A 27,321-nucleotide genomic window follows, 5' to 3' on the forward strand; every position below is an offset into this window, starting at 1 on the left:
TAATTCGTTCTATTCATTTGGCATCCGGGTTTGTGCAAAGTGTCCATTTCAATTGTTGATGTCCATAGCGTTTCTGCATTGAGCGACATTTGGTTTTGCGGTGACTTATCGTGAGTTGACTCTGAAATCGGTTCTCGATCGCCATACATACCGTATATATTGTACGTGTACTAATTTTATTCTCGAATGATTTTCGGCCCAGAGGGTGCTTTGCTCGAGGACTTTTACAATGAACAAAATGGATTTATTATTCACAATTCGATCGCATTCATTAATTTTTTATGATTTTTTCCTTCTTTTGTTTTCATTGAAATGGGTCCATAGTTTGTGCATTTTCTTTTCAGTTTTTTTTTTCATCGAGAACATTAAAATATATAATCATTGTAGCATACAATACTGGGGCTTCTATGGGAATAGTAAAAAGTGCTGAAAAAGTAAATATCTCGGATGCTTGATTGTTTCACAAGCGTATTTTACTGTAAGAATATCACTGTTATCGCCTAGGGCAAGCAAGCAAGCAAAAAAAAATATGGATTCTCTTGACAAATGTCTTGGTGCATGCGTTAGATTTTCATTTATTTACTTTGAGAAGAAAATCGCTTTTCATTCTGTTTGGCATTTTTTACAAAGTGTCGATTTTTTCATTTCATGCGTTGGGGGATTTGAAGTCATAGCAACCATTCGGTGAACTATTTGAGTAAGCTGTATCCGAACATTTCTTGCTAATTTCTGCATCAATTTTTTTATTTCCGTTTCTTCGGCAACATTTGTACTCTGTTGTTGAACTATATAGTTTATACAATTTTTTTTGTGCGTCACGGTTTGTAAAAGATACTTTAGTCTCATTCAATCTATATATATAGCAATACTTATTGCTACTTGGCTTCTGGCAATATTTCAATGTATACTAAACTTTAAACAAATTTTTTACGAACAATCGTCCTGGCTGTTCGACATTTTTTTTCTTGTTTAAACATTTATTCGGATGTGCAGTAAACTCATTTCCCGAACTCTCTGACAAGCATCTTATTTAAAATAAGGGATACAAAAAGGGGAGAATCGTCAACAAACTGAAAAGACATTATTAACAGCCAAAGTAACAGCCATAGGAATCGAAAAAAGCGGGCAGCAGTTTACTTCGTATATATGAAGGACATTTAAAAAAAATACTAATTTTTTGTAAGATCAGTTATGCGCCCCAAAAAAGTTATCTGAATACCATTCTTCTGGTTGAATGTCTTCTTTTCTTTTTGTCATGTCATGGAGAAAATAACCGGCAATTTATCACATCGCTGTTATTTCCTCGAAACTTAATGTTTATTGTCATGTAATCAGCTTCAACAAAGGACAAACAGTGAAATGTAAACACTTCATTTACGTAATTTAATCCTTTGTACCATTTCATGCGTCAAATTGCAATAATAACTATGAAAGAACATGAAGAGAGAAAAAAAAAAACACACACACACACACACACAGAGAGAGAGAGAGAGAGAACAGTAATAGATAACATTCTGCTGAAAACTAAGTGAATAATCCCCTCTAACACATCACATTTCATTTTCCATCCGACACTAAACCTCTGTCACATATTCTCTCTGTGCAACAGACATGAAAAAGTATCTAGATACAAAATGGCTAAATGAAAACAATGTGTGCATCAAGTCTTTGCTTTAGCTCCTCTTTGGGCTTTATGTTTACTCTACAACTGTTGGGACATTGTTGTGTCTTCAGCAAAAAACGTTACGAGAAAGTTGGAAGTATAACATGCCGTAACAAATTTGCTAAAAATTACGTAGATATATGATTTTCCATTGCTTCCATATACAGTGTTTGTGTTGTTGGCAGTCATACGACATATTTCAAAAATGACTAGAAACAGACAGCAGTTCATGCTTCCCAGCCGGTTATTTGGTTGTGACTTTGTTTAACGTATTCTTTGATGCTTTTACTTATTAAGCAGTCTGACTTGTACTGATATAGAATGAACACCATTGCAGAGAATGCTTAATATTATGAATGAAACACACAGGTTGACTGACAAAGAATGAATGACAATGAAATTTTATTTGTCTCTCTTATATATATGAAAACAATGTTTGATTTAAAAATATATTCAACACTCCCTCATTTTAAATACATACATTTTTTTCTGCTTTTTTTTTTTATATAATAACTATAAAAATTGCAAATTGATTTCGTTTTTCATAGAACTTAACTTATCTTTGTTTTTACAAAAATTAGCAAATTTATAATATTTAAGAGAAGAAAAATTAAGTCAAAAAATTATTGTCCATTTTGTGCAGGGTTTTGTCTGGGATGTGGTGCTGGAACGTTGTTTCGTGGAAGTTGATATTTCTTCTTGATGGTTCTCTTGAAGCTATTGTACAAATAAACGGCGATTTTCAATACTTCACAAAATATCAGCACATAGGTCGCGAATAATAATTTCTCATTCAACAACATTTGCTGGTGCGTGTCTTTGGCTTCTTGAAATATTATGTTGTTGTTGATGTTGCCATTGCTGTCGACCGTTTTTGTATTCACTTCCATTTCTTCTTCTTCCGATCCAAAAAACCAACCCATTTTTTTATTTTTACGATGTGCTTCTACTGACGGTTGAAAACGAATTACATTATTGTATCAAAATGACTCTAAATTTATATGCTCAAAAAATGATTAATAAACAGAAATGATTAATAAACAAAAAACTTCATAAAAATTACTTATTCAGCATTATGCCAATTAATGAACGAAGGTATTCAAAACGTTGTTTGGTCAGAGCTTTTGTAAATATGTCGGCTATCATTTCGCTGGATGATATATGTTCCAGATTGAACAAACCCCCTTCATAGTTTTCCCTGATAAAATGATATCGAATATCAATATGCTTACTGCGTTTGTGGAATTCGGGGTTTTTGACCAATTTTATCGCGCTTAAATTGTCCATGAAAAAAATGGCCTTTTTCACTTCGTTCGGTATAATTTCATTGATAAAACGAACAAGCCACACCAGCTCCCTCGTAGCTTCCGATGCTGCAATATATTCAGCCTCCATTGTCGAAATTGATACGGATTTTTGACGTTCACTGCTCCAACTGATTAGGTCTGATTCCAGTTTGAACGCATATCCGGTCGTAGAACGTCGACTTTCCATATCTCCCGCATGATCTGCGTCGCTATATGCTTTTAATTGCGTTTTTCTTCCGTTGAGATATAACAAACCACACTCAATCGTTCCGGCCAAATATCTAAAAATGCGTTTGACTGCTCCCTCATGCACAATTGTTGGTTTTTCAAGATATCTGCTAACGATGCCGACTGCGTGTGTTATGTCAGGCCGTGTTGCTATAGATAAATACATTAAACTACCAACCGCCTCTCTATAGGGGTACTTGCTTGGCTCGGATTGAATGGATCCATGCAAAACCTGACTTTGATCACTCGGTGTTGTTACAGAATTACACTGATCCATATGAAATCTCCTCAGCACTCTTTTTGTGTATGTCGATTGGTGCACAAAAATTGATCCATCGTTTCGTTGATTTATTTCGAGTCCAAGAAAAAGTCCAACGTTCATGAATTTCATTTCAAATTGTTTCTTTAAAAAATTGATGACATTTTCAATGCATGTAACGTTATCACTCGCAATAATGCCGTCATCAACGTGAATTGCAAGTATTGTCAACTTATCGTTTTCTTTACTCACAAAAACACACGGGTCCGATTTACACACAATAAAACCAAAAAATTGAATGAACTGCTTGAATTTTTGATTCCAACAACGTGAGGCTTGTTTTAAGCCATATAGGCTTTTGATTAGCTTGCAAACTCTTCCAGTGTTGTCATCAAAACCGATCGGCTGTTTCATATATATTGTCTCTTTTAAATCACCATATAAGAACGCCGTTTTTACATCAAATTGCATGAGCTTCATTTTTCGACTTGCTGCTAATGATAATATTAAACGAATTGAAGTGAATCTTACAACAGGGCTGAAAGTCTCGGTATAGTTTACTCCATAGCACTGAGTAAAACCTCTTACCACCAATCGCGCTTTATATCGATCCACGCTACCATCGGTTTTTTCTTTTATTTTGTAAACCCAGCGATTATCTATAACTCGTTCATTTTTGGGTGGATCGACCAATGACCAAGTTCCATTTTTAATGAGCGAATCATATTCATCATTCATAGCTGCAATCCATTTTTCCCCGTCTTCACCTTCAATCGCTTGTTTATACGTCTGTGGTTCATCCACACCAACAAAAGCAACATGCAAATTTAAAAATGAAAAAGGAAAACCACTTCGTGTTTGTGGTCTGTTTGCATCATCCGGAATTCTCGCTCTCGTTATATAATTTGGATCTGTCAAATGATTATCTTCTTCTTCAAATGTTTCATCCATGGTGTCTGCGACTTCATCATTTTGCAGAATATTTTCAACCGCTTCCGCATCATTATTTTGCATATCCACAACTGCTTCCGGAATTGTTGATTCATCTAATAATTCTTCTCCCTCTGAATCGACACATTCTACAAAATCTTCTAGTGTATCGCCATCATTTTCGTACTCCACAAAAACATGAATAAAATCATCATCATTTTTCTCAGCACTACTGCTTTTCAAAATCCGATTTTCGAAAAATTCAACATCTCTACTGATCACTATCTTCTTCTTTTTCTGATCATATAGGCGGTAGGCTTTTGCATTATCTGCGTGTCGTAGATAAATGCATTCATGTGATTTGTCATCGAGTTTTTTACGTTTTTCATCCGGTATTTTTGCCATGGCCATTGAACCAAAAACTTTAAAATTAGAAATATCAGATTTCTGTCCAAACAAAAGTTCATTTGGTGTTTTGTTTTCAATAGCGCGATTTGGCAAAACATTTATAATGTCAACGGCAGCAAATACGGCTTCTGCCCAGAAGTTTTTGTTCATATTGGAGTCACATAGCATACATCGCACTTTTTCGATTATTGTGCGATTCATTCTTTCGCTTACTCCATTTTGCTGCGGACTATAAGGTGACGTTTTTTCATGTTTTATGCCGTGCTTGGCAAAAAACATTTCCATATCTTTGTTAACGTACTCTGTACCTCCATCGCTTCGAAGAATTTTTATTGTGCAATTTTTTTGATTTTCGGCAAAATTTTTGAAGTCAATAAACTTTTTAAATACTTCATTTTTTCTTTTCATCATGTATGTAAATACCTTTCTGCTATGGTCATCGATAAAAGTAACCATGTACTTTGCACCTCCAATTGACGGTGGAGTTATTGGGCCACATACATCTGTATGTATCAACTGCAGGAGATTTTTCGATCTGTTACCTTCGGATTTAAAAGGTTTTCTTGCTTGTTTGCCTTTTGCACAAGTGATACATTTCATTTCAGATGCGTTTACATTGGTTTTAAGCAAAAAATTTATTTTGGCTGCACTTGCATGTCCTAAACGACGGTGCCATAAATTTATCTTTTCTTTGTTGAAACCAACTGCGCACGCAACTTCATTTTCCACTACATCCAATTTGAACATGTTATTCACCAAACTTGCAGTTGCCGCCACTTTTCCACTTTTGTCGAAAATTTTACATCCATGTTTTGTGAACAAAACTTCGCCACCTTTGTTAACTATCTGACTTACAGATATCAAATTTGCACATAAGCCGGGTACATGTTGTACTTCATCAAACGAAATTTTATTGACGCGATCACCGTTTTTAACCATAAGTTCAATGGTTCCGACATTGTCAATCGAGAGTTTTTCATTGTTCGCTACTTTCACTTTGTTGATTTTTGGTTTTGACTTGTTTTTCATATTTTTGCTTTCAATAACCATATGAGCTGTTGCTCCACTATCAATGAAGTGATCACGCGATGATGTCTCTTGTGCTATGAATGAACTATAGAATACCACACTTTTATCACCATTGTTTTTATGTTCTCTCTGTGGGCATTTATTTCTGTAATGGGGTCCCTTGCAATCATAACACTTGACTTCTTTTTTCTTCTTGTCAAATTTCTTGTGTTTGATTGCCATGGCCAATTCTCCATTACCACTTGAACTACTCACTTCTTGCAATAAGAGATTTTTCACATAATCTACTGTTATTTCACTTCCCTTCGATTCAATTGTCATAACGAGTGATTTGTAGTCTTCCGATAAGCCACACAATATTATTGAGCCCGCAACATCTTCATCAATTTTAAATCCGGCATTTTTCACTTTTGATCGCAGTATTAGACTCACATTTACATATTCTTGCAATGACTGACAGTCTTCAAGTTTCAATGAAATCCACTGTTTTAATAACGCAACTTTTCTGACCACACCACTGTCTTCAAAAGTTTTCATCAAAGCGTTCCAGGCCTCTTTCGCAGTTTTACAACCCTCAATATACGGATATACACTTGAATCTAGCAACAATGTTAATTCAGCTAATGCCTGCTCATTTGCTTCTTTCTTTGCGTCGTCCGATAATTCCGCCACATCAATCGACATTTGTTTCCAGTGCTTTTTTGTTACAAGATGAGCCTTTGCTCCAACGCACCAAGTCGAGAAATTCTCTCTTCCCTTTAAATACTTGAATGGCAATTGTACAGTGCTCATTTTACTTTCTTTTTGCACACTATTTAAAAAAAACTTTTATGAAAATATCAAATTTTGCACTTGAATTTTTTTTTTTTTTTAAAAACGTATATGTCGAAAATATTAAATTTCTGCACTCTCAGCTATATGCCCATAACCTGCAGATAATGCTTAATATTATGAATGAAACACACAGGTTGACTGACAAAGAATGAATGACAATGAAATTTTATTTGTCTCTCTTATATATATGAAAACAATGTTTGATTTAAAAATATATTCAACAACCATTTAATTCTTTTTATACTAGCCAGTATTACGCACGACTATAGTCGAGACTATCAGCCGTAATTAAATTTTTAAGAATATACATAATGAGCGAGAGCATTGATTCTTATTTCGTGCCATAAAATTCTATTACATCGTCATTGAAAAATAGACTTCTGTATGCATACTAATTGCAGTCAAATGACCGGCTGGAAAATATGAGCGTATTAGACGGTGAGAAGAGAGAGAGAGAGAGAGAGAGAGAGAGCAAACAATTTCCTATACTGAAAACAGATTTCATATTGGGTTCATTTTGATAAGAAAATATGCCAACTATGTTTTGTAATATGAGCAAAATTCGAATATATTCTTATCGAACTCAAACAGTTTTTGAGTGTGTAATTTGAAGCCAAAGCCAAAGCATTCATTGTTCGTAGTTCATTAAATTTAGCAAAAAAAAAATACCGAGTAATATAAAAAATAATCTAATCCATTGGCAAATACGTAGACGAACAAGATCCCAGATTTTAATCACATCGTCTTTGTATTTTTTGGTCATGCAATTACATTTCACCAAATAAAAGCATCATTATTTCAATCCATTGCAATTAGACACAAGCTAGAACAAAAGGAATTTAAATTAAATTTCTTGTTGTAGTTTTCGAACGGTCTTTTTACTTTGTTTTTGATTTGTTTTGCAATTTTTTTGCTTCACTTAAATTTTGGAATGTGTTTTCGAAACGAAATGTCGTATCAGTGCATAGAAATGATTGCCAATAGAGACGAAGGATGCTTCCTTTGTTAGATTGTTTCCGATTCGCTTACGTTCATTGATTTGGAAAAAAAAATTCTGCAGGTCGGATAAATAGAGCTATTGCTGAATCGCAAGTACACAAAACCATCTGAACAAAAGCTAGTTTTGCATTACAATACCGCATTCGCAATTCAGCTGCAACGTGATGACCATTGGAGAGAGAGACTAGAATTTCAAAAGAATGAGCCATTTATTTATTCCAATACCGGATAGAATCGAATGCTCGAGCACTCTGTGCTCGGATAAAGAAAAAAAACCAACAATGTTTTCAATTCGAGATTGGATTCGATTTCAGTATTCAATTGTGCCGTGGAGTACTGGGACGAGAATGTGAAACGAGAAATAAAATAACATAACTAATTGAAGAAAATCAAATAACCCAATAAACATACATTCACATTCACATGCATTGAGCTGAAAAAGAAAAGTCTATCATGATTTTGGTGCAGATCGAATCGACAGACATAAAACAAAAGCCAGCCGTCAAAAACAAAAGAGCGAACATTCCGTTATCGATTTCACTGAACACATTTCGTTGGGAGCAATTTCTCTCTATTATTTTTTTATTCCAAAAAAAAAACAAAAAAAACATAAAGAAAAATGCTTTGCTTCGATTTTTTTTCGTTCATTTTGTGCATTTTGTTGTGTGGTCAAACGTTACGTCTTTCAGTTTGTGCACAGCATGCTGATGAAAATGTTATTGATTCCTTTTTTCCCATTTGTATTTCAACAACTCTTTTCCGATCGTATGTTGTGATTGCAAACGACGAAAACTCGTTAATTTAACGACGGCGTAACGATTCACAATGAAATCAAACATTAGACACCGAAAATGATCGCACTTAAAATAGAAATAGTTAGTAGTAATGTTCAGTCGCGGTTGGTGTGCTGCTTTTGTTTTGTTTTTTCTCTTCTTTATTTCTCGAATTTGGTGATGTTTTTTTCTCATCTTTCCGTCGAATTGACACACTTGCCGATTGACAGTATCGTTCGTAATTTGGGAGCCACTTTTATTTATTTAGGTGTGTAATTTCGAACCATTTATTATATTGTTTTTGAGCGTGTGGCGGAGATTTTCTTGGCCGTTTGCTCTCGAATGATTCACAAGCAATTGTCATTTGCATTTTGCTGCGCACATCGTTTTCTCTTTTTTGGGGTGTTCATTGTTTTTATTATTCGTTACGCTGATCGACTATGTGCTGAAATGAAGATGATACGTGGTGCGCACGTCAAGTACGGCAAAAGTGATTCATTTTATAGCAATGTGTTTCTTTGTCTTTTCATCTTTTTTTTCTCGTCTATTTTGTGCTTCAATTCCGAATAAAACATTTTCACAAAGACCGTTTGTTGTGCGGACTGTTTTTTCAACATCTTCTTCTTCTTCAGTCAGTCACAGTTTACGCTCTGTTGTTGTCGTGTGTCGTATATGACTATTTGACACAACGGCACAATTTTTAGCCTAATTAATGTAGGTACTTATTTAATGCAATTGCGAATGAGCACAGTTTGTTGCTCAAAATTCATGATCAAAAGCGACATGGTCGATGTGAATAAAATTACCAATTCGGTGAAACGCCAATGCGAAGAATAGAAAGTACGATGAACAAAGAATTACAAAGAGTAGACAACGTCAAGAGGTAACGGACTACGTTTGTAGAATCTATTGCCAAAATACACAAAAAAATACGCAAACCGTATCGCATTGACGTTACCATGTGAAGAGCGAGGAAAACAATTAAATCAACTCAGTGAATCGAAAGAATAGATATAAAAGCGAACACACGGCAAAAATCAACATTATTATTCCTTCATTGCTTCGGGTTTTCGAAAAGCGATCTCATTTTTTGATTTCACATAATTAACAATGTGCTGTTGCTGTCCGACCGAAAATTTTTTAATAAATTCGGAATTCTGGCGGTAGCACGCGAGCGCTATGTGCATTGGATCGATAGGAATGTTAAATTATTATGAATAAAAATTTCTATTATTTTGTCTGGTTTGAAGCGTCGCTTGGGACCGAATATGATCATTTTTCTGTATTGAACACGACACAGTTTACCACCTACGGCCGACGATACCACATTTTCATTTCACTATTGAATTTTACACCATAAGATATTACATTTCATAACAGAATGCCTTGATTGAATCGCGCTGCACTTTTTGCTTACATTTTTTTTAGTGAATTGATTTTGACATGTAGTAAATTGGCGTTACTCTTGTCGAAGACCAGCATCAAAATTTGTTTTCTTTTTTCTTATGGCACAGGTAGTAAAATTTAAATAATAAATGTCCAAAAAAACCAAATGCTATGTTAAAATACCAGATTTGAAGTCATCAAAATGTAATATGTTCCATTATTAAGACATAAATAAATCATATATTTTGGGTCGAAATTTTCGCATACAATCAATGTGTCCGTCGCTTCATTTGCATAAATTTCAATGAAAATTCAATTCCTTTATCAAGAGTCTCTTCTTTATTATTATTCTTCCTCACACAAAAACCAAATTAAAAAAAAAATTGGTGGAATGTGTCGCGTTGGATACGCATCTTTTCAACGCGGAATTTAATCCAAGCTGTAGAAAGAAAGAGAAAAAAACATTTAAAATAAACGTTTGCCACGCCCTCATAAAAATTCAGCTCTCGATTTGCTCGTTCTCTTTTGTTTTAATTATTAGCCGTTCTTTTTCGTTAAAGTGCTCTTTTAGTCAATTTTATGTTGTGCGCTATTTTTTCCCTCACTTTCTCCATTTTCTCCATCTCCTTCTGGAAGTGATAACATCCAACGATGTGCTTTTCGTTCTTTCCTATTTAAAAGTTAGTTAGCATAATTTCAATTAAATTGCTCGGTGTTGTGCATTTGACAGTGTATTCGCATTTTACTTTTCCGCACACACCTAGTGTGTAAGGTAAAGTATTGGAATCGGTCGAAAAATTAACACCCATAAAAAATGTGTTTTCTGGGTGTTTTTGGGGCCAGGGAACACGAATCTAGCGTTTTTTCGATGTCCGAATGTATGTGCGTACCCTGTACCCTGTACCCTGTACCCTGTACGCTGTACCCTGTACGCAAAAATTTGTTAACACGATAACTTTCAAACAAGAAAAGTAATTCAAAATCTGACTTCACAGGATGATTGGGGGTGCCGAGGAATAGAAACCATTAGATTTTGAGCGACTTTGGTTGACAGGGTAAAGTGTCATGTCTGGTGTGATGCCCATGTCCATCCATGGGAAAAATTCAAATTTTCTTCCAAAAGTGATATTTAATGTATTCTTAAACACTCAAAAATGTGTATTGGGGGGTTTTTGGGTACGAGAAAACCGAATATGACCTTAGTTTTGCGATACAATCAACTTTCGAAACACTTTTCATACAAAAAATTCAAAAAATTTGGATTTTTGTATGGAAGCCATGCCTGTATGATATCGTAATGAGCTGAAACTTTGCACTGGTTATTTTTATCACACATAAATACTATTCCGAGAGTTTGAAGACATTTCAACGAATATTAGGGGCACCTCCCGAACAATATTTTGGATTTTTCGCTCTAAAACGAAATTTTGTATGGGAAGTACCCTTAATATGCATTGAAATTTCTTCAAACTTTCAGAATGTTAACTTTTTGTGAAAAAAATAACCTCTGCAAATTTTCACATGATTACGATATCGTATAGGCATGGCTCCGATACAAAAACTCCCATCTTTAGTAGTTTTTGTAAGAAAAGTGCTTCGAAAATTATTTTTATCTAAAACTAATGTCAGATTTAGTTTTCTTTCATGTCGTGGATCACAGTGCGGAAAAGTTCATCTTACGGATGTAAGACATTTTATTTTTGGTGCTACATTAAAAGGTTCTATAGACCGAAAATCAGTGACCTATAACACTTGTGATAATTTTGTTTAAAAACATCAAGAGAGTCTCCTGTCAATTGTAACGCCACCAAATCAACACTGTTTCGAATTCAATCAAATTCTGTTCCGTTTTTTTTTCTATTGAAATGAATAAAACTGGAAATACGTGCGATTCGGTCGAGTTTTTGGATTAGCTTATCGTAAATCCTCATTTATTTTAATTCTTATTTATTATGGAAGAAATGTTATGGAAATACCAAAAATGTATGTCACTTAGAGAACATTGAATTAAAAAAAAAAAAATATGTAATATAAATCACTTAAACATTCAACTCGATCTGAGCATATTTCAGGATTTTATTCAACGTTGTCTATTCGAATGGTGGTATGTCTTTTATCATAATGATAACATAAAGCGTGAATAAATTTGCTGCTAGTGGAGATAGCCTATCTCAGATAGGTTACCTTGACTAATGTGCCATTTATTTGTTTTCGAGAGCAATAACATGATGTGATGTTGAAAGCAAACACAATCATATTATCTATTTGAGCGCCAACTTCGAATTTTGTTTACCGTTGAGAGAATATTGTCGCCATGCGAGCACGTGATTAAATTTCCCAATAGACTAAATCAACCCAATGAAGATTTAGCTTTGAAGTATACAAAAGCATATTTTCTTCTTGGAGAACGTAAATAATAGAAAATAAATAAAATGATTCAATTTGGCAGGCCTTTTTGCACTCCCTCAAAAATGGCCGTTAATGTCATTGCTTCGTTTGAAATGCAAAGCACGACACTTACTACAACATTATACATTATCATTAGATATTTCTGTTACACACAAAGAGGTACGAACATGAAAGAGTCGCGCTTCAAAAGGAAAGTGTGCTGATATTTTCGGCACTGGGCTTTAAAATTATCAAGAAAGTTCGTTGAATCTCTAATGATTTTCACCCCCTACGAAAATTCGGATGCGTCATATTTATTTGCGAACGTTGAATAAATGTAGCGAAAAATAGCAAACTTTATGAGAAAATTATAGTCTCAAAACAAGAAAATTAATAAACAAACTTGAACGTTTATTGTGTATTTGAGTGTATTTTTATAGATACTTGTTCTTCAATTTGGACTTTTCATAATTTCTGCCACATTGACTTTATTTGTGGTAATTTCCAGAAGCAACTCATATTCTGAAGCTTTGCGAAACATCAATGAAGTTGAGTGCCTATTGATGGCGCTGAATTACTTTTATATGCGAGAGAATATTGTAACAAAAGTCGATCGATCTTGTTGGGAATCTCACAAATATCCAGCCATACTTGTTTAATACCCAAGTAAATAATGGAGAATCAAATCAAAAACAGACGACTATAAATAAATTTATGAGGTTTTCAAAGTGGTCGACCGTTTTGATTGTGTGCGTAGTTGTTGGGTACCACCGATTGCTTTTGTTTCGTATTTAATTCAATATTTTTTTTCTTCGACACTCTTGCACGATTCGATTTTCCCAGTTCGCTTCATCAAACGAAATCGAAAATCTGTGTTCTTGCTGTGCGATGGAAACGTGAAAAATTTATTTCCATTTCAGCATTTCTTGTTTTTCTTTTGCATTGGTTCTTTTGATCAAAGTTATTCGTTTGTTTTGAGTGACTGCCGCAATCGAAAACGGATGACCTGCAAATGGAAACAATGTGGAAATACAATAAAAACACCGAAAAACGGCAAACGACAAAGTGAAAGGAAACGAAAATAAATTGAATAAATTTTCTTTCGATTTTCGTTTCGAGCAGCATAGAAAAAGAAAACTACTTCCGCAAGCTCACAGTTGGTTTAATCCTCCATGATTTCAGTCCCAATTCATTTGGAGGGGGCGAATACGAATGGGCAAATAAATGTTCTTTTTTTCCATATTATTAAATCTGTTCGTCATTGCGAATGTACTTATATGCCATTAATATATATAGTTCGTTTGATTTTGGTCTTGTGTATGTGAACTATGGGTAACATAGTGATGTTTTTTATATGTTATTCAGCAGATTCATATAATTTTTGCACTCTTAATGGAGGCGACATTTCATGCTAATTCAATTCATGCTCATGCCAGCATTGGCTGGAAAAATGACACCAATGATCTCAAGTGTGCGTAAATGCCAGGCACACAAAAACAAATGTGATCTCACACACAGTTGGCAGATAGTAATTAAAACGGCGCTTCTCTCTCCTTTTTGTTTTACGTCACCAAGTCAAGTAAGCTCACAGGAAACGAACAAACTTAGTGCGCTCCTTATCCTCCTTTATTCGCTCTGTGAATGTTGTTTGCAAAATTTCGTGGTATTTCTTTCTCTCTCTTGCTCGCTCTATTCCATTTTTTCCTCTTCTCTCTTGTCTCTCAGCCTTTTAAACATGCGGTTTGATATATATATAAAATGAAATGAAGTTTCTACGGTGAACTATTTACACGCCAACAACAATAACCACTCTTTGACAATTCCTGCGGTTCGCATAGTTTGTGTAGTTATTAAAGTAATTAAACTTTAAAGGGAAAACCAACGAGTTTTGACATAACAACTGTCTGTGAGACAACCAACCGGACGACATGCAATCAAAATTAGTCTCGGGAGACAATTTCACCTCTACGCTCTACCGAAAATGAGTTGGACTATTTTTCGACTTTTGTTAAAGATATCTCGTTAGATAACGTATAAAAGATACGAAGTGCGGGTCGTAGCCTTATATTGGCTTCAGGCGCCGAATTAAGTTTAAACCATTAATAATAATAATAATAAATAGTTCATATGAGTCCTACCGAAGCGGCAAACGCCAACCACTTTCTCGTGCAAACTAAATTGCGATTTTTAAATTTGTATGACATAAAGGCGAACTAGTTCACTTATGACTTCAGCAATAATCAGAGCACAAAGAAATAGAAGCTGCCGAAATACATTTTATTTGAAAGGCCAATCTGTCGAGTAGAGAAACCATTAATGGAAAATGTGGTTAGAATTGGGTGGATTTTGTTGGTTAGGAGAGCAAAAGAGGTGTTGGAATTAATCCGCAATGATGATATTTTGTTCGACGAATAATAAAATTATGTTTTCCGGAAAGTACTTGTTTTAACAGCAGATCGGATTAACGAAACGCTTCGCTTAACAGAACATTTCCTGGAAACCAACTAATCAACACACCAGAACTCTGAATTTTGAAACCAAACACGATTTTTTTTTTCATAATAAAACGAATAGTATCGTTCCACACGGAAAATCTGATTATTTTATGCACTCAAACAAATATATGGAAACCTGATATAAAACACTATTAAAAGCTATCACAAAAACTGAAACGGAATATGGATGTGGATGTTAAGTGCAGTGGAAATGCTTGTAGTCAGGATATGCTTTGATATGTTTGTTTTTCACAGTTTTTTTTTCATTTACCGTGTGTCTCTGGTTTACTGTAAGTCAAAAATGCCTCCGGCGAAGCAATTCCAAATATGCTTGTGCATCACGTATATGTGTGGTGGTTGACTGGTATAATCAGTTGATGGATCCTTTTAAACCTTTCACATGTGTTCGTTCTGTCATAATAAGCTTTCGTTGGTTTTGTGTGAGTTGGTAACTAAATCATAATGCAAGCATACAGAAACAGAAATGGAAGCAAAACACATTATTTTGTGGTAGTCTATTTTCGATGATGATTTCTGTCATCTGATGTCACGTTCTATTCAAGCCCAGAAACGAATACTTTTTCATGGTGATTTTTTATTTAATTATGTCATTTTTTTCTTTCTCTCTTTCTCTCTCACTCAGCTTGCAACGCATTCAATATGGTAGTAAATCTTTCTTATTTGATACTTTGTGTTACTTAACTCTTATTCTTTTCGAATGCATGCAGGTTTCATTCTCTTTTGTGTGCAATTCAATTGAATTTGGATGAGTCCTTTGTGTGCGAATATTATGGTGCACATATGCATGTATTGCGTAACAAATGTGTGTCTGCGCCGCCTCAAAACACATTTCAATTGAATTGAATTGAATAAACAATGGCCGGTAGAATTGATTCTTCCTTTTTCGATGTGTGTAATTAAGACTGGATTCTAATTCCATATATGACAAATTCAATTTGAACACAAATCAAACAGAGCCTGCCTGACGCTCAGAGAGTATACATACAACTCACCGATAATTAATTAACGTACTAGGGCATTACTTAAGCGTTGCTTGGTTGCTACTTATTTGTTGAACTTAATTGATGATAAGTGCTCACCGAGCGTATTAGACTAATGACATTATACGCCTTTAACTTTTCTCTGTATCATTTTCCGATTTCAGTTGAACGAAATGTATTTATATTGGGATGCATTAGATTCGTCCTACTTAATACAGGCTAATCCATTTTGAAAAGGACACAGCTTTGAATCGAACCTGAATATTACTATCAGAAAATTGATGTCCTTTCCATTCAACCGAAGGAATATTTGTTCATCGATAAATTCCAAAAGTATACATGTGATATGACATTTTTCTCGAAAGTGGAAAATAAACCTTTTTTGTTTGCATTTGATTTTAGAGAATTAAATCCGAACCTAAACAAATAGCAACGGTTTCAATAAGCCTATTTTTTCATATTGTTTCGAAAATGTGTGGGTTGCACTTCGGTTTATATGAGTTTTGTTCTCATGAAACTGACATTTTTGTCTAATTTAGATGTTTCAAATTGAATTTTAAATGTAATAAAATGAAATTGTATTTTCATAAATATCAAGAATGGTAAAAGATCGCATTTGATCGAATGTCTTACAATGTCATTCATCGAATTTCCCTTTAAATAGAAGAGAAAAGTGCTAAAACAAACAAATGACGGTAAAACCAGAAAAAAATTGAATAAAATTAACCAAATATTTGTTTTCTTTTTTTTTGCCATTTTATTTCAACAGAATGACATGCACGTGAACTATAACGCAAAGAGTCATCCGAGCATTGAATGAAATTCGACCGCCGCCGAACCAGTAGAAAAAGTCGAACGTATTAAACAAACAACGAATAATACGGAATCCAGGCAGAAAAATTGAACGAATTTACGACGAAAAGGAACCAACAGTCAAAATACACACATACAAAAATCGCAGAAATTACGGACCGAAATAACAAAAAAAAAAAACGAGCAAACAAACATGAAAAATGAATATTGCCAGTTTTGACAAAATGACTGAAGTGATTATACGCTGTGGTTAGGTTAGTTGATGTGCGCCAAGAACAAGTATTCAACTATTGCAATTTGCATGACATTCTAATTCATAAAACGATTTACTTTTCTTTTATGCGTTCCCTTTTTTCGCCAACGAATCCATAGACCGAATCTCATTTATAGAAATATGAAAACATTTATTTAGTTAAGTGAATTGTGTCTAAATTTCTTTATCTGCAATTTTTCAACGTCGAATGAGAGTCCCGTGTCTTTAAATAGAGTACATGTCTTTTTTTTCGATTGAGAACTTTTGGTAAAAACTATATTTAACCGCATACATTATATTTCTGCTATAAAGTATTCATTCGTGACCTTCTTTTTTCTTGGGTTTCGGCGATTGGCACGAAAGATATTTCACTACGAAATTGGTTGGTTTATTTACATAGACAATTTTCATTTTTACTCTTGATGAACGGTCGACAAGAAAATTAGGTATTTTATTTTTTTGTGAAAACGGCTGTAACAAGAGCGCCAACAACAATTTACGCATCGAAAACGTTTTAATAGTGACAGTGATAAGGGATAAAAACCTGATACAGGACCGACAGTGTACACGATTTTTTTGCGAGTCTCTATGTGTGTGTATATATTTTTGCGACATCGATGACGACGATTCATTGTTTCCCATGTTTGAAATTGAAATTGGTAGAATGAAACGTGAATACCGACAAAAAAAACTCCCAAACAATTCGAATCACATCGTGAAAAAGTATAATTGATCGAGTGAAATATAGAACGGTTTTGTTGCTGCCATTGTCTGCGATAAATATTTAAAAAGAAACAACCGTTGTGTGTAACTCTGTGTTACCCATGAGAATACAACAACGAAACTAAAACAGCATAGACATTGAAATCGAACTAATTGCAAAGAGACAAATTTCGTGTCACTAGGCAAGCATCAATTGAGCGTTGCATCGGTACGCGCTTTAATATTTACGAATAATTTCGCATCGAATTGTGCGTTTTGTTGCGTCTTCGAACGACGTGTTCGTGTCAAAAACATGTACAAAACCATCATCATGAACGTGTTCTACCTTGAAGGATTTATTTATTTATGGATGTTCGCATCATTTCTAACGGGTAAGTTGAAATCTCTCTTTTGTGTGCCATCACATTTGTTCGAATTTTGTGATAATTTTATCATCGGAAAAGAGGAAAATCCGATACATACACTATTTGGATTATGAACGGAAAAGGACAGAGGGTCGTTTTATTGGGGCACGTGCTGCCAAACAGTACCGTGCTAACTCAAATATCGGCACGCAAACAAACAAGAAACAACTCAACAAATTATATTTGTTCAAATTTTATGCTCGTACGCGTGTATCTAATGTAGTTTTGTGCGGGTCAAGTGATCACGCTCCACTGAATGTATCGCTTCTTTTTTTTATGTCAAATAAAATCAGACGGAACAAGAAATTGAAATTACTTTACGTTAAAACAATGCGCTATCCCAATATTGATTTAATTTTATCTATACGATCAATGGGATTGGAGTATTTTTTTATTAAATTATGTTGTTGAGGTTACGGAAGAACTGTTGCGTATAAAACAAAAGGTATTTTTTTCATTACTCACCTAACGGAGTTTTATGCTTCCTTTTATCAATTCATTGATTTTATTCCCTGTTTTATTCACTTGCGGTCAATAGTATTTCACTTTTACCTTTACATTGGATCGCGAACCGTTTTTCGAGGACACCTTTAACAAACAAACTTTTTTACGTTCAAGACTTTGGTGACCGTAATAAATTTTATGAACGATGGGAGTGCCGCACTTACAATCATTATTTTTGACGTGAAAAATGTACTTTTGATTTTCAGGGAATTGAATGTTCATTAACGATCAAACAAAGAATATATTAAAATGAAATATTTTCCTTTTTATAATTATATCCGTTACTATGATAACCAATAACTATGTAAAAATGTGTTATTGATTATTAATTATAACTATTTCTACATAAATACATACAAGTTAAATGGGTACTTCATTTTGTTGGTATAAAATAACCATTCTCTCTACACACCACTCTATCAAATATATATTTAGATAGCAAGGCCAATTAACAACATTCAATAATTTCTTGTCTATGTGAAAAAAATAGTATTTTGGTTGGCCTTAGCGCATTCAACTCGAATATATCGAGAACCAAGCTGTTCATTTATATAACGATAATTAGACGCGATGTGAATTCAATTGCTGCATTCATATTAGCTAGTAAATTGTATCATTTAACAAGTCTGAAGAATGGCAATTATTTCTCAGCAGTAAATTTCGGCGGGATATTTTTTTATTTTAAAGTAGTAGTTATTGTTATCGAAATTGAATCTTTTAGCGATTGTATTGATTCGGTAGATACTGGTGAATGTGTGGAAAACCTTTGTTTTGTGGATAAAATCGCACAAATCATCATCTGATAAAGAGATTCAGTCGTGTGAATAAGGTCGATTGTGTGATTTGTTATGTCTGCCGGGACGAGAAGAATCGTGCAAATAACAAAGGATTTAATATGATTCGCAAAGACGAACACTTTGCCATGTACCACACTCGCACATTGTCACCACGTATAACCTCACGTATGCGCTCCCTTCTGTCTATCTATTGTGTATGTATAGTGTATAGTTCAGTATTAATGCAATAAATCACCCGGTGGAATACCTGCAACAAATGGCTCGATGAGACACCATAGACAATAGCGATAATATTGTCGTCGTCGTCGTCGTCGTTGTTAACCCCGACGGTGGCGACAACTCCGTTTCGTAATCCGAGAAACAAGCGTGCTGCAAAATTAGATTTTTGTCGGTAGCATGAGCGTCGGGGTTTTTGCATCAACAAAAAACCACACTGATTCGCTTTCACAATTGTATTTTTGAAACCTTTTGTCTTCTGGCCAAAACGGCTAAGACGTGCTCATTGCTCGCGATACGTCTACGAGCGGATCTTTGAAATTCTCAGCACTCTTAATGCAAAACCACAAAAGAACTTTTGGCGCTCATAATAAATAATAAGCATCAAGCATAAACTCGAATTGTCTGTCGTTTTTTTTGTTCGCTCTGAATATGCCCAGCCAGCCATCCAGCATCGAAACGCTCTTAGCGAAATTACACCGAATCAATCAATTTGCAATGCATACTTGCTCAGGCAACTTGATATCACAAAATGTCAATTCGAATAAAATCCAAAGTAAATGCCATTTATTAAATGATACTAAACAGTGTGCTAAGCAAATTCATTGCAAATTTATCGAAAACAGTTTGCATTAACGACACTTTCTTTTCATGAAAAGAAAACAGAAAATCAACTTCGTTGGAATCACTATTCAATCATTAAGTTTGTCTTCAATTTCCTCTCTGCTCTTCCGGCTTCCATCACTTTTGGTGTTCGCATTTTACTGCAAAATAATATTCTTGATAACTTCCACTAATGATTTTCAAACAAAGTAACGGCACCACCACCACACACTGTAAATATTTGAGCTATGTGAAGACAAAAGAAATGATGGTATTTTTCGCATTAAGCTCATAGTTTGTGCATTTATTTTGATGAGTCGATACATCGTATGTCATCTGTTGTCTAACGATCGGCTCGGACTCGGTTCGGTTCTGTTGAAAGATTTATTGCATTATCGAAACGCCTGTTTATTATAACGAGATCAGTAACACAAACACTACTTTTTTAACATCGATTACTATACAAAGTCGGTGTGTGTTGCCAGCATCAGAAACAATGGTATTGCAACCACAGCCATTGGTTTTGTGTTTAGGTATTTTGCACAAAATCCTGTTTTATTTCCACTCGCTGACACCATTGAAAAAGAAAAAGTTTTTCAAGAAAATCGCTAAAGTTTCTCCGCATCCAACGAAATAAACCAAATACGGCAAAAATTGTATCAGCACGGAGCCAGTTTTCTGACCAAAGCAAAAATAACACATGAAACGAATTGTGTCAAACAAAACAAAACAAAAGAAAAGAAATGAAAAGAAAAGCGAAGGCTACATAAGAGAATTACGATACGATAAAATTTATAAACAACAAAACTTTAAGTACATTTCCTGGAAAAATAAATTTGATGATGATGATAACTTCTATCAACGAGACGAAACCATATTATGGTCCATATTGTTTCTATCTGTCTTGATGAACATGAAAAATATGGCAAAAAGTGAGAAACGCAATCTACGAAAAAAAAAATGCGAGCGGCTAGCACAACTAAAAACAGAAGCTGCTTGATTTTCCAGCTGTTTCCAGTGGGGAGTTGTGTGCATTTTTATTATGTGCTGAAGAACATGGTCTACTGTAATGAAGATGAAAAACTGAGGCTAGCGAGTTATTCAACGATGATTGCTGCCATTGCCGCTGCTACTTTTTGCACTTTTCTTCCATCACACTCGCCCAATGACAGTTTTTATTAAGTTGTATTGTATAATGTTGAAATAAAGTTGAAAATGTTCATCATTGAATGCTCGCACACTTATTATGGTGGTGATCGATTCCCGTCATCTTGCCATACCGAAAAAAGGCGGAGAAAACGCATTTGAACATCAAAGTTACATTAATTTTGAAGAGATGAAAATTGTTCGGTACTTTTGATTCTTCGGTTTTCATCTTATTTTCGATTCGTTATGAGCTCAATTCAATGTTCGCATATTTTCCTTCTCAATTCCATCGAAAAAAGACAGTCATTATTATAAAGAGCTTAAGTTTTTACATCTCTTGCACTTAAACTTTTCACTTGGATTTCTATTTTCCACAAATGGTCTTGGAAATTTTCTTGACCTCATTATGTAACACTGTATGTGTGTGCGCATTGTGCACTCTGGTATATACACAGAGAATACATATAAAAGAGCTGTGTGCAAATGTGCAAATGTGCAAATTGCTCAAAACTTACGATAAACAAAGTTTCATCCGATTGCTTTTACCGAAGCATAACCGAAACGAAAACTCAAGCTGCTTTATGCTGCAGACAACACACAGAGATACATACACAGCGAGAAACATAAAACTCGTAAAGTAACAAACAGATAGACAAATAAAATTGAAACTGAAAGAGTTGATTTTGTTATGGCTGGGATCAAAAGTATACTTTTCGGTCATTTTTATGACAAGCTATGTACTGTTGGCGGATTGATGAGTTTTCATCATTTGATGTTCGCCTTCACGTTGCTCGTTTTGTAGCTCTATTTTGCCGAGGCGTGTTATTTTTTGTTTCGTTCATCTTTATCTCAGCTTTACTTCCGCCATTGTTTCGACAATTCATGGTAATGTGTCATTCGCCAGAAACTTTTTTGATGAGATTGAAAGCGAAAAAAAAAACTTTATTTCTATGATTCAAAAGTTCATTTTGCTTGGAATGAGTGACATAAATAATCCAAACATATCGCCAGATGCTGTGTGATGTTGTGCAGTTGAAATTTAATTTTCTGGCAAAACTTGAGTTTGGCATTTTAAACAAAAAGAATTTTAGCAAAATAAAACGTATTGTTTGTGTGGTTGAAATGCAACAAAAGAAAATATTGTGTCGCACACAGAATTGATTGAATTTTTCTTTGAAAACAACCTCGCAGCATGAACGATAAAATCTTATTATATTGAAATACATAAATTGAGAGAGATAGTGAATTGCAGCATTGACTTGGGCTCGTTGAATTAGACACAGGCGAATTGACCGAAACCGACCGTACTGGAACGAAATATGTTGTACAGACACCCGCATAAAAACGATTGTATATATAGTGGCAAAATGTGAAAGTATCGCAAATACCTAGTGCTTAATCATGATTATTACTTCGAACATTAAGTAAAACGCGTTCGATTGCCTTCTTTGCGTGTTACCATTTCGTTCAATTTACAGTACGTAAAAAAATCTATCGAAGCTATTTAAAAGTCCCATTTTTTTTTTCAAATTACCATTAAACGTTTAAGATGATAGGAGATTGCTTCTGAGATCGATAAATGTTCAACGGCAAAAAAAATATCGATTGTTTTAATTAAACGTGATTTCATCACGTGTTGTTAAAACTCGAGCATGTAGCGAAATTGAAAATAGCCATCGCAGTCAGGGCGCTGCTCGCATACTAGCAATAACAAATACCTTCACAAACGTCTAATTCGATTTGCGCTGTTTCACTTTTACCTTAAGTCGAGAAAAAAAAATATATATAATCGAAAATATATTGCAAATCGCGCAGACGGACAAAGTGTCCATTTAACGGTGAATGAGTTTGAGTTAATGGTTAGAAAAACAAAAAAACCACGTTAATTTGGCTCGAATGAGCCAAGAAAATTGGCACGTAATAGCGGTTGCACGCTGTTACACATCCAGACTTCAACAGCGCCAGCACAAATGTAGAAATCGGAGTTTTAAAGAATCATTCAAATGAGGTTTTCGCTTTCGCTTTCGCTTTTAAGAACCATTTAGTTGAACAGCAATTCAAACAGACAATCATATGTTCGGGCACATGGAGCGCAAGCCAAATAAAATCTCATTGAAAAACCTGAATACATTGTATTACGTTAACACCACAAACTGGATTACTTCAGCTGAATGCCATAATAATAAATGTAGTGAAAATATGTCTTATGGCAATGCAAAATTGCATTTGACCCATTAAAAAACGACGCTACCAGGCGAAATACATTTTTACTTTATTGAATGCAGCTGAAACTGTAAGTGTGTGCATTAAATATGAACGAATATTCCCTGGAGGGTCTGAATGAAAAATCGATTAAATCGAATCCAATGCCATGCATTACAATTGCGGTAGTGAAGTTAATACATTTTCTTATGTATTTTTGGCTATTTTGTGGTTTATATATCGATTGAAAAATTCCATGTTAACATCATAGTCTTTGATAAATTGAAATCATTTACCGCAAAAATTGGCTCAATAAAAAAGCAATCATGGACAAAAGTGTGCTGCTTTAAATGTAGAAGTCAATAACAACAATAACGATTTCATCTCGCTTAGCCCGGTCAAAGACAAAAGACGAAAGCAGACACGCTCACAATACATATTAACCGAGTATGATTTCAATGAATAGCAAACTTAGCGAAACAGTACGACCACGGCCGTAAATTCAAATGAGAAATTAAAAAAAATGTGTAATAGAAAATCGACCGCAACAATTAAATGGTCTAAATGATTCGATTCGAAAAATAGACACTTCATGTTGGATGCTGATGGTCTTTTCTTTGTTAATAAAATAACGTCCGCTGCATGAGCATGAACTGAACTGCTTTCGTCATTTCGTGCATGCTTGTGTAAAAGGTGTAGTGGTGTGTCGCACAACACAGCGACTGTGGCCACTTTATGCTTTTAAATTACAGTGCGGCAATTTTTCATTTTTCGGCAAGTCATTTGTTCAGTCAGGCGTTTTCGGTGCGCCGTGTGCATAACATAAATGACTTGACGCGTTTCGTCACCGATCTACCGTCGTACACGATAGACAATTCAAATGCTACACATTCAAAACGAAATTCGATTTTGCGAAAATGAAAAACAATCGACACCAGTTAAATCTATAATGAAATCGGAGAAAAACAGAGCCCGAAACAAAGACATGTTTAAACGTAAGAATAGAAGTAAATCTCGATTGAAATGAAATTGAAAGCGGTTTCGCCTAGCCATGTAACGGAAATTACGCAAAATAACTTGACATGAAAAAAAAGAAGAAAAATATATAAGAAAATTGATGTGCAAAATGCCATAAAGATGAAGAGAGAATTATATAAATATCTTAAATGAACAATAAGAAAATTGAATACTGCCTTTTTTGACGCCAAAATGACCAAGCTAATATCTTTGGCAATGATCAGAATGGCAAGCCAATTGAAAAATTTGCATGCAAAAGACTTGACTAGCATCTCATTTCGTAAAAAACCATTCGAAAATACAATTCTACAATGAGCGAATGCTTTTCGCTTAGTTGGCTGACGGTGATGATGAAAAGGTCCATTAACTTTGAAGACTTTCGACAAAAAGCCAATCCGATTTTGTTGTCAGAGGAGACTGCTTTTCATTTCCTTCGCCAAAATCTTAATTCACCGCACGATTTCATGGAGGAAATCGTCGATTTCCGTTTAAAACCGAGAAAATCAGAATCCTCTGTCTCTGACGAAAATAGCTGCGTATGCACCACACCCAGACTATCTTATGAAATAATGTCGCCGCTGCCTACCTACTTCCATCCCATAAATCGTTCACGCGAACCACTCACACAATTGATTGTTTGATTTTTGCGTTTTTTACGAATTTTGTGATACGAATTGCTTGTGATGTTGCGATGAGTCCATAAGAAATTGACAATGATTTTTTATGTGGTGCTTAATGTTTTGATTGTTTTGTGACGAGGAAATGTTGCATGATACACATAAAAGCAGGACGACAATGACAATAATAATAATAATTTTATGAGCTGTAGCACATTTATGGCGTTTTAGGCCTACATTTCCCATTGGTGAAAATGACATGGCTTGACTATCTGCCTGAGAATTGTTTATTTAAATAATGCGTTTGTTCCGCATGATAATTCCATAAAACAATAGAATTTGAAATATGTTTGTTTGTTTGTTTGTTTGTCGATCGAAGAATGAAATCGAAAATTCAAAAATTCAATCAACAAAACGAACCGAAGAGAAAATTATAACAAATAATAAATTATTAATGGGAACGCAATCAAAATGACCGAGAAAATATATATCAATTTCCTTTTTCAATGGATTTTCTGCCATTTGATTCTCGGTTGGAACATTATGTGTGTACGCCACCGCAGACTCTCATAAAGCACGTAGTCATAGTGACTTGGATGAAAAGCATGTGCGTTTAAACGAAACAGCGAAAAAAAAGAAGAAACAATGAGATTTTTATTAGTTTTGGCATACGCCCCGAACTAAAACCATTTTCGAATTCAATCACCCAAAAAACCGAATAATCATCTTGAATCGATGTTATTCGATTAAGATTCAAATAAAGCACCGAAAATTGATATTTTTTCCTGTTTATTGATTGTTTTTGTAACATCGTGTCATTTTTTTTATTCTATTCCATAATAATAACATTTATTGCTTTTCAATTTGATGATGCTTCGAAATGAAATTCAGTTTAATTTGTCGAAAGTTTGTGTTGTTTCATCTCTTCATTCCACGTTCTTCATGTAGCATTTATAAAGTCGCCGTCTTTTGTCTCTAGTCAATGATCTATCCATTTTTCAAGTGGATTGAAAAAGAAGATAGGTGTGCGAACACGCTTAATCAATCGATTTGAGCACGATTATGAAACGTACGCGAACAAAAAAACAATACTGAACGTAAAAAATGAAAAATCGATCTTTTTTCTCTTGAGCATATTGTCAGTGATGCTTCAAATATTGATTCTATTGAAATATGTAATATGTTCTGGATGATGACATGACGCACCTTTTCTGGCTTCGTCGTGTTTATTGTTTTCCTATCAACGTGTTCTTCACATTTCTGTGTCGTATTTTTTTTTTCGTTGGCCTTTTTTTCGCTTGGCCTTTGAATATGTAAACAACAGAATCTAAAATTATTTATTACATTGTTCACAGAATGACTCGCATAAATGCGAGAGAATTTGTCGGCTTGCGCCTCTTTTAATGTAATGTGTACTGGATTTATTTGGGTGTCTAAAAAACCACTTCAAAAAACAGGCGGAAAAGGCAACGAACCTCAATACACCAAACATTGCAGAAGACAATTTTTCACATTTTCCATGTGACGAAAACCAAGCAACGCTGTTACTTTCCTGTGGGTAAAATGGAAAAATAAAAATAAAAAAAACATAAGCAATTCCCAAACTAAAGACGGAATGTAAGAAAAACCGAAACATCATCATCAAACTGTTTTCACATGTGAATCACGCGGTTTTTTGTTCTTGTTGATTAAAAATCAACGGTTTCACATATAAAAACAGTCGTCAAGTCGAAATGGAATTTATTTATTACTTTTAACACTTTCAAAAACAATGGACCAAAGCCGTGCTCCGCTTTTTCTCATTAATTCTGGAACAACAAGTGCGTGCGTGCGCGTTTGATTTTAAAGAAAAATAGAGTGAAAAAAAAAAAGAAAATTCAATAAATTTGATTTTCGAATGAGAAGTTTTATTGCTTTTGGGGCAAAGCAAGCGACGAATTATCGCCAAAAACGGATATGTTAAAACAAAATGAGCAATAACAACACAAATAACGACTAAATCAACACACAAATTACACTTTTAACCACTACCAACACTAAACGACAACAAACAGTGATGTACGATGTGCGTGTGAATTGAGTCGATATCAAATATTATTCAAGTATTTATGAAGAGAACAATGTAAATCGGTTGAAATTGTCGGCTATATAGAAATGTGTTTAAATTCTACATTAAAATGCTATTAGAAACAAATTACTCATACCAGCGGCAAACCAAAATGCAGTCTATGGTCACATGGTAGCGATTATCGCAAGCGACACTACTAATGATACCGAACACTGGAACCTGTTGTTTGCAATGCCCAATGCAGAGAATACCCATCAA

The 27,321-nt window shown here is 34.5% G+C and overlaps 1 protein-coding gene across 2 annotated transcripts in view; it reads left to right on the forward strand.

Annotated features, from left to right (window-relative positions):
* LOC116350945 (hemicentin-2) overlaps positions 1–27,321 on the forward strand; it is a 147,479-nt gene that overhangs the window by 1,909 nt on the left and 118,249 nt on the right. For both annotated transcript variants that reach the window (XM_031782954.1, XM_031782955.1), the window contains exon 2: positions 16,470–17,860. In XM_031782954.1, coding sequence (XP_031638814.1) covers positions 17,782–17,860 — 79 coding nt within the window. In that variant the 5' untranslated portion in view covers positions 16,470–17,781. The remainder of the gene's footprint in view (positions 1–16,469; positions 17,861–27,321) is intronic.

This window comes from Contarinia nasturtii, unplaced genomic scaffold (genome assembly GCF_009176525.2).
Source record: "Contarinia nasturtii isolate CC-2019 unplaced genomic scaffold, AAFC_CNas_1.1 Cnas_scaffold_4311, whole genome shotgun sequence".
Taxonomy (NCBI): Eukaryota; Metazoa; Arthropoda; class Insecta; order Diptera; family Cecidomyiidae; genus Contarinia; species Contarinia nasturtii.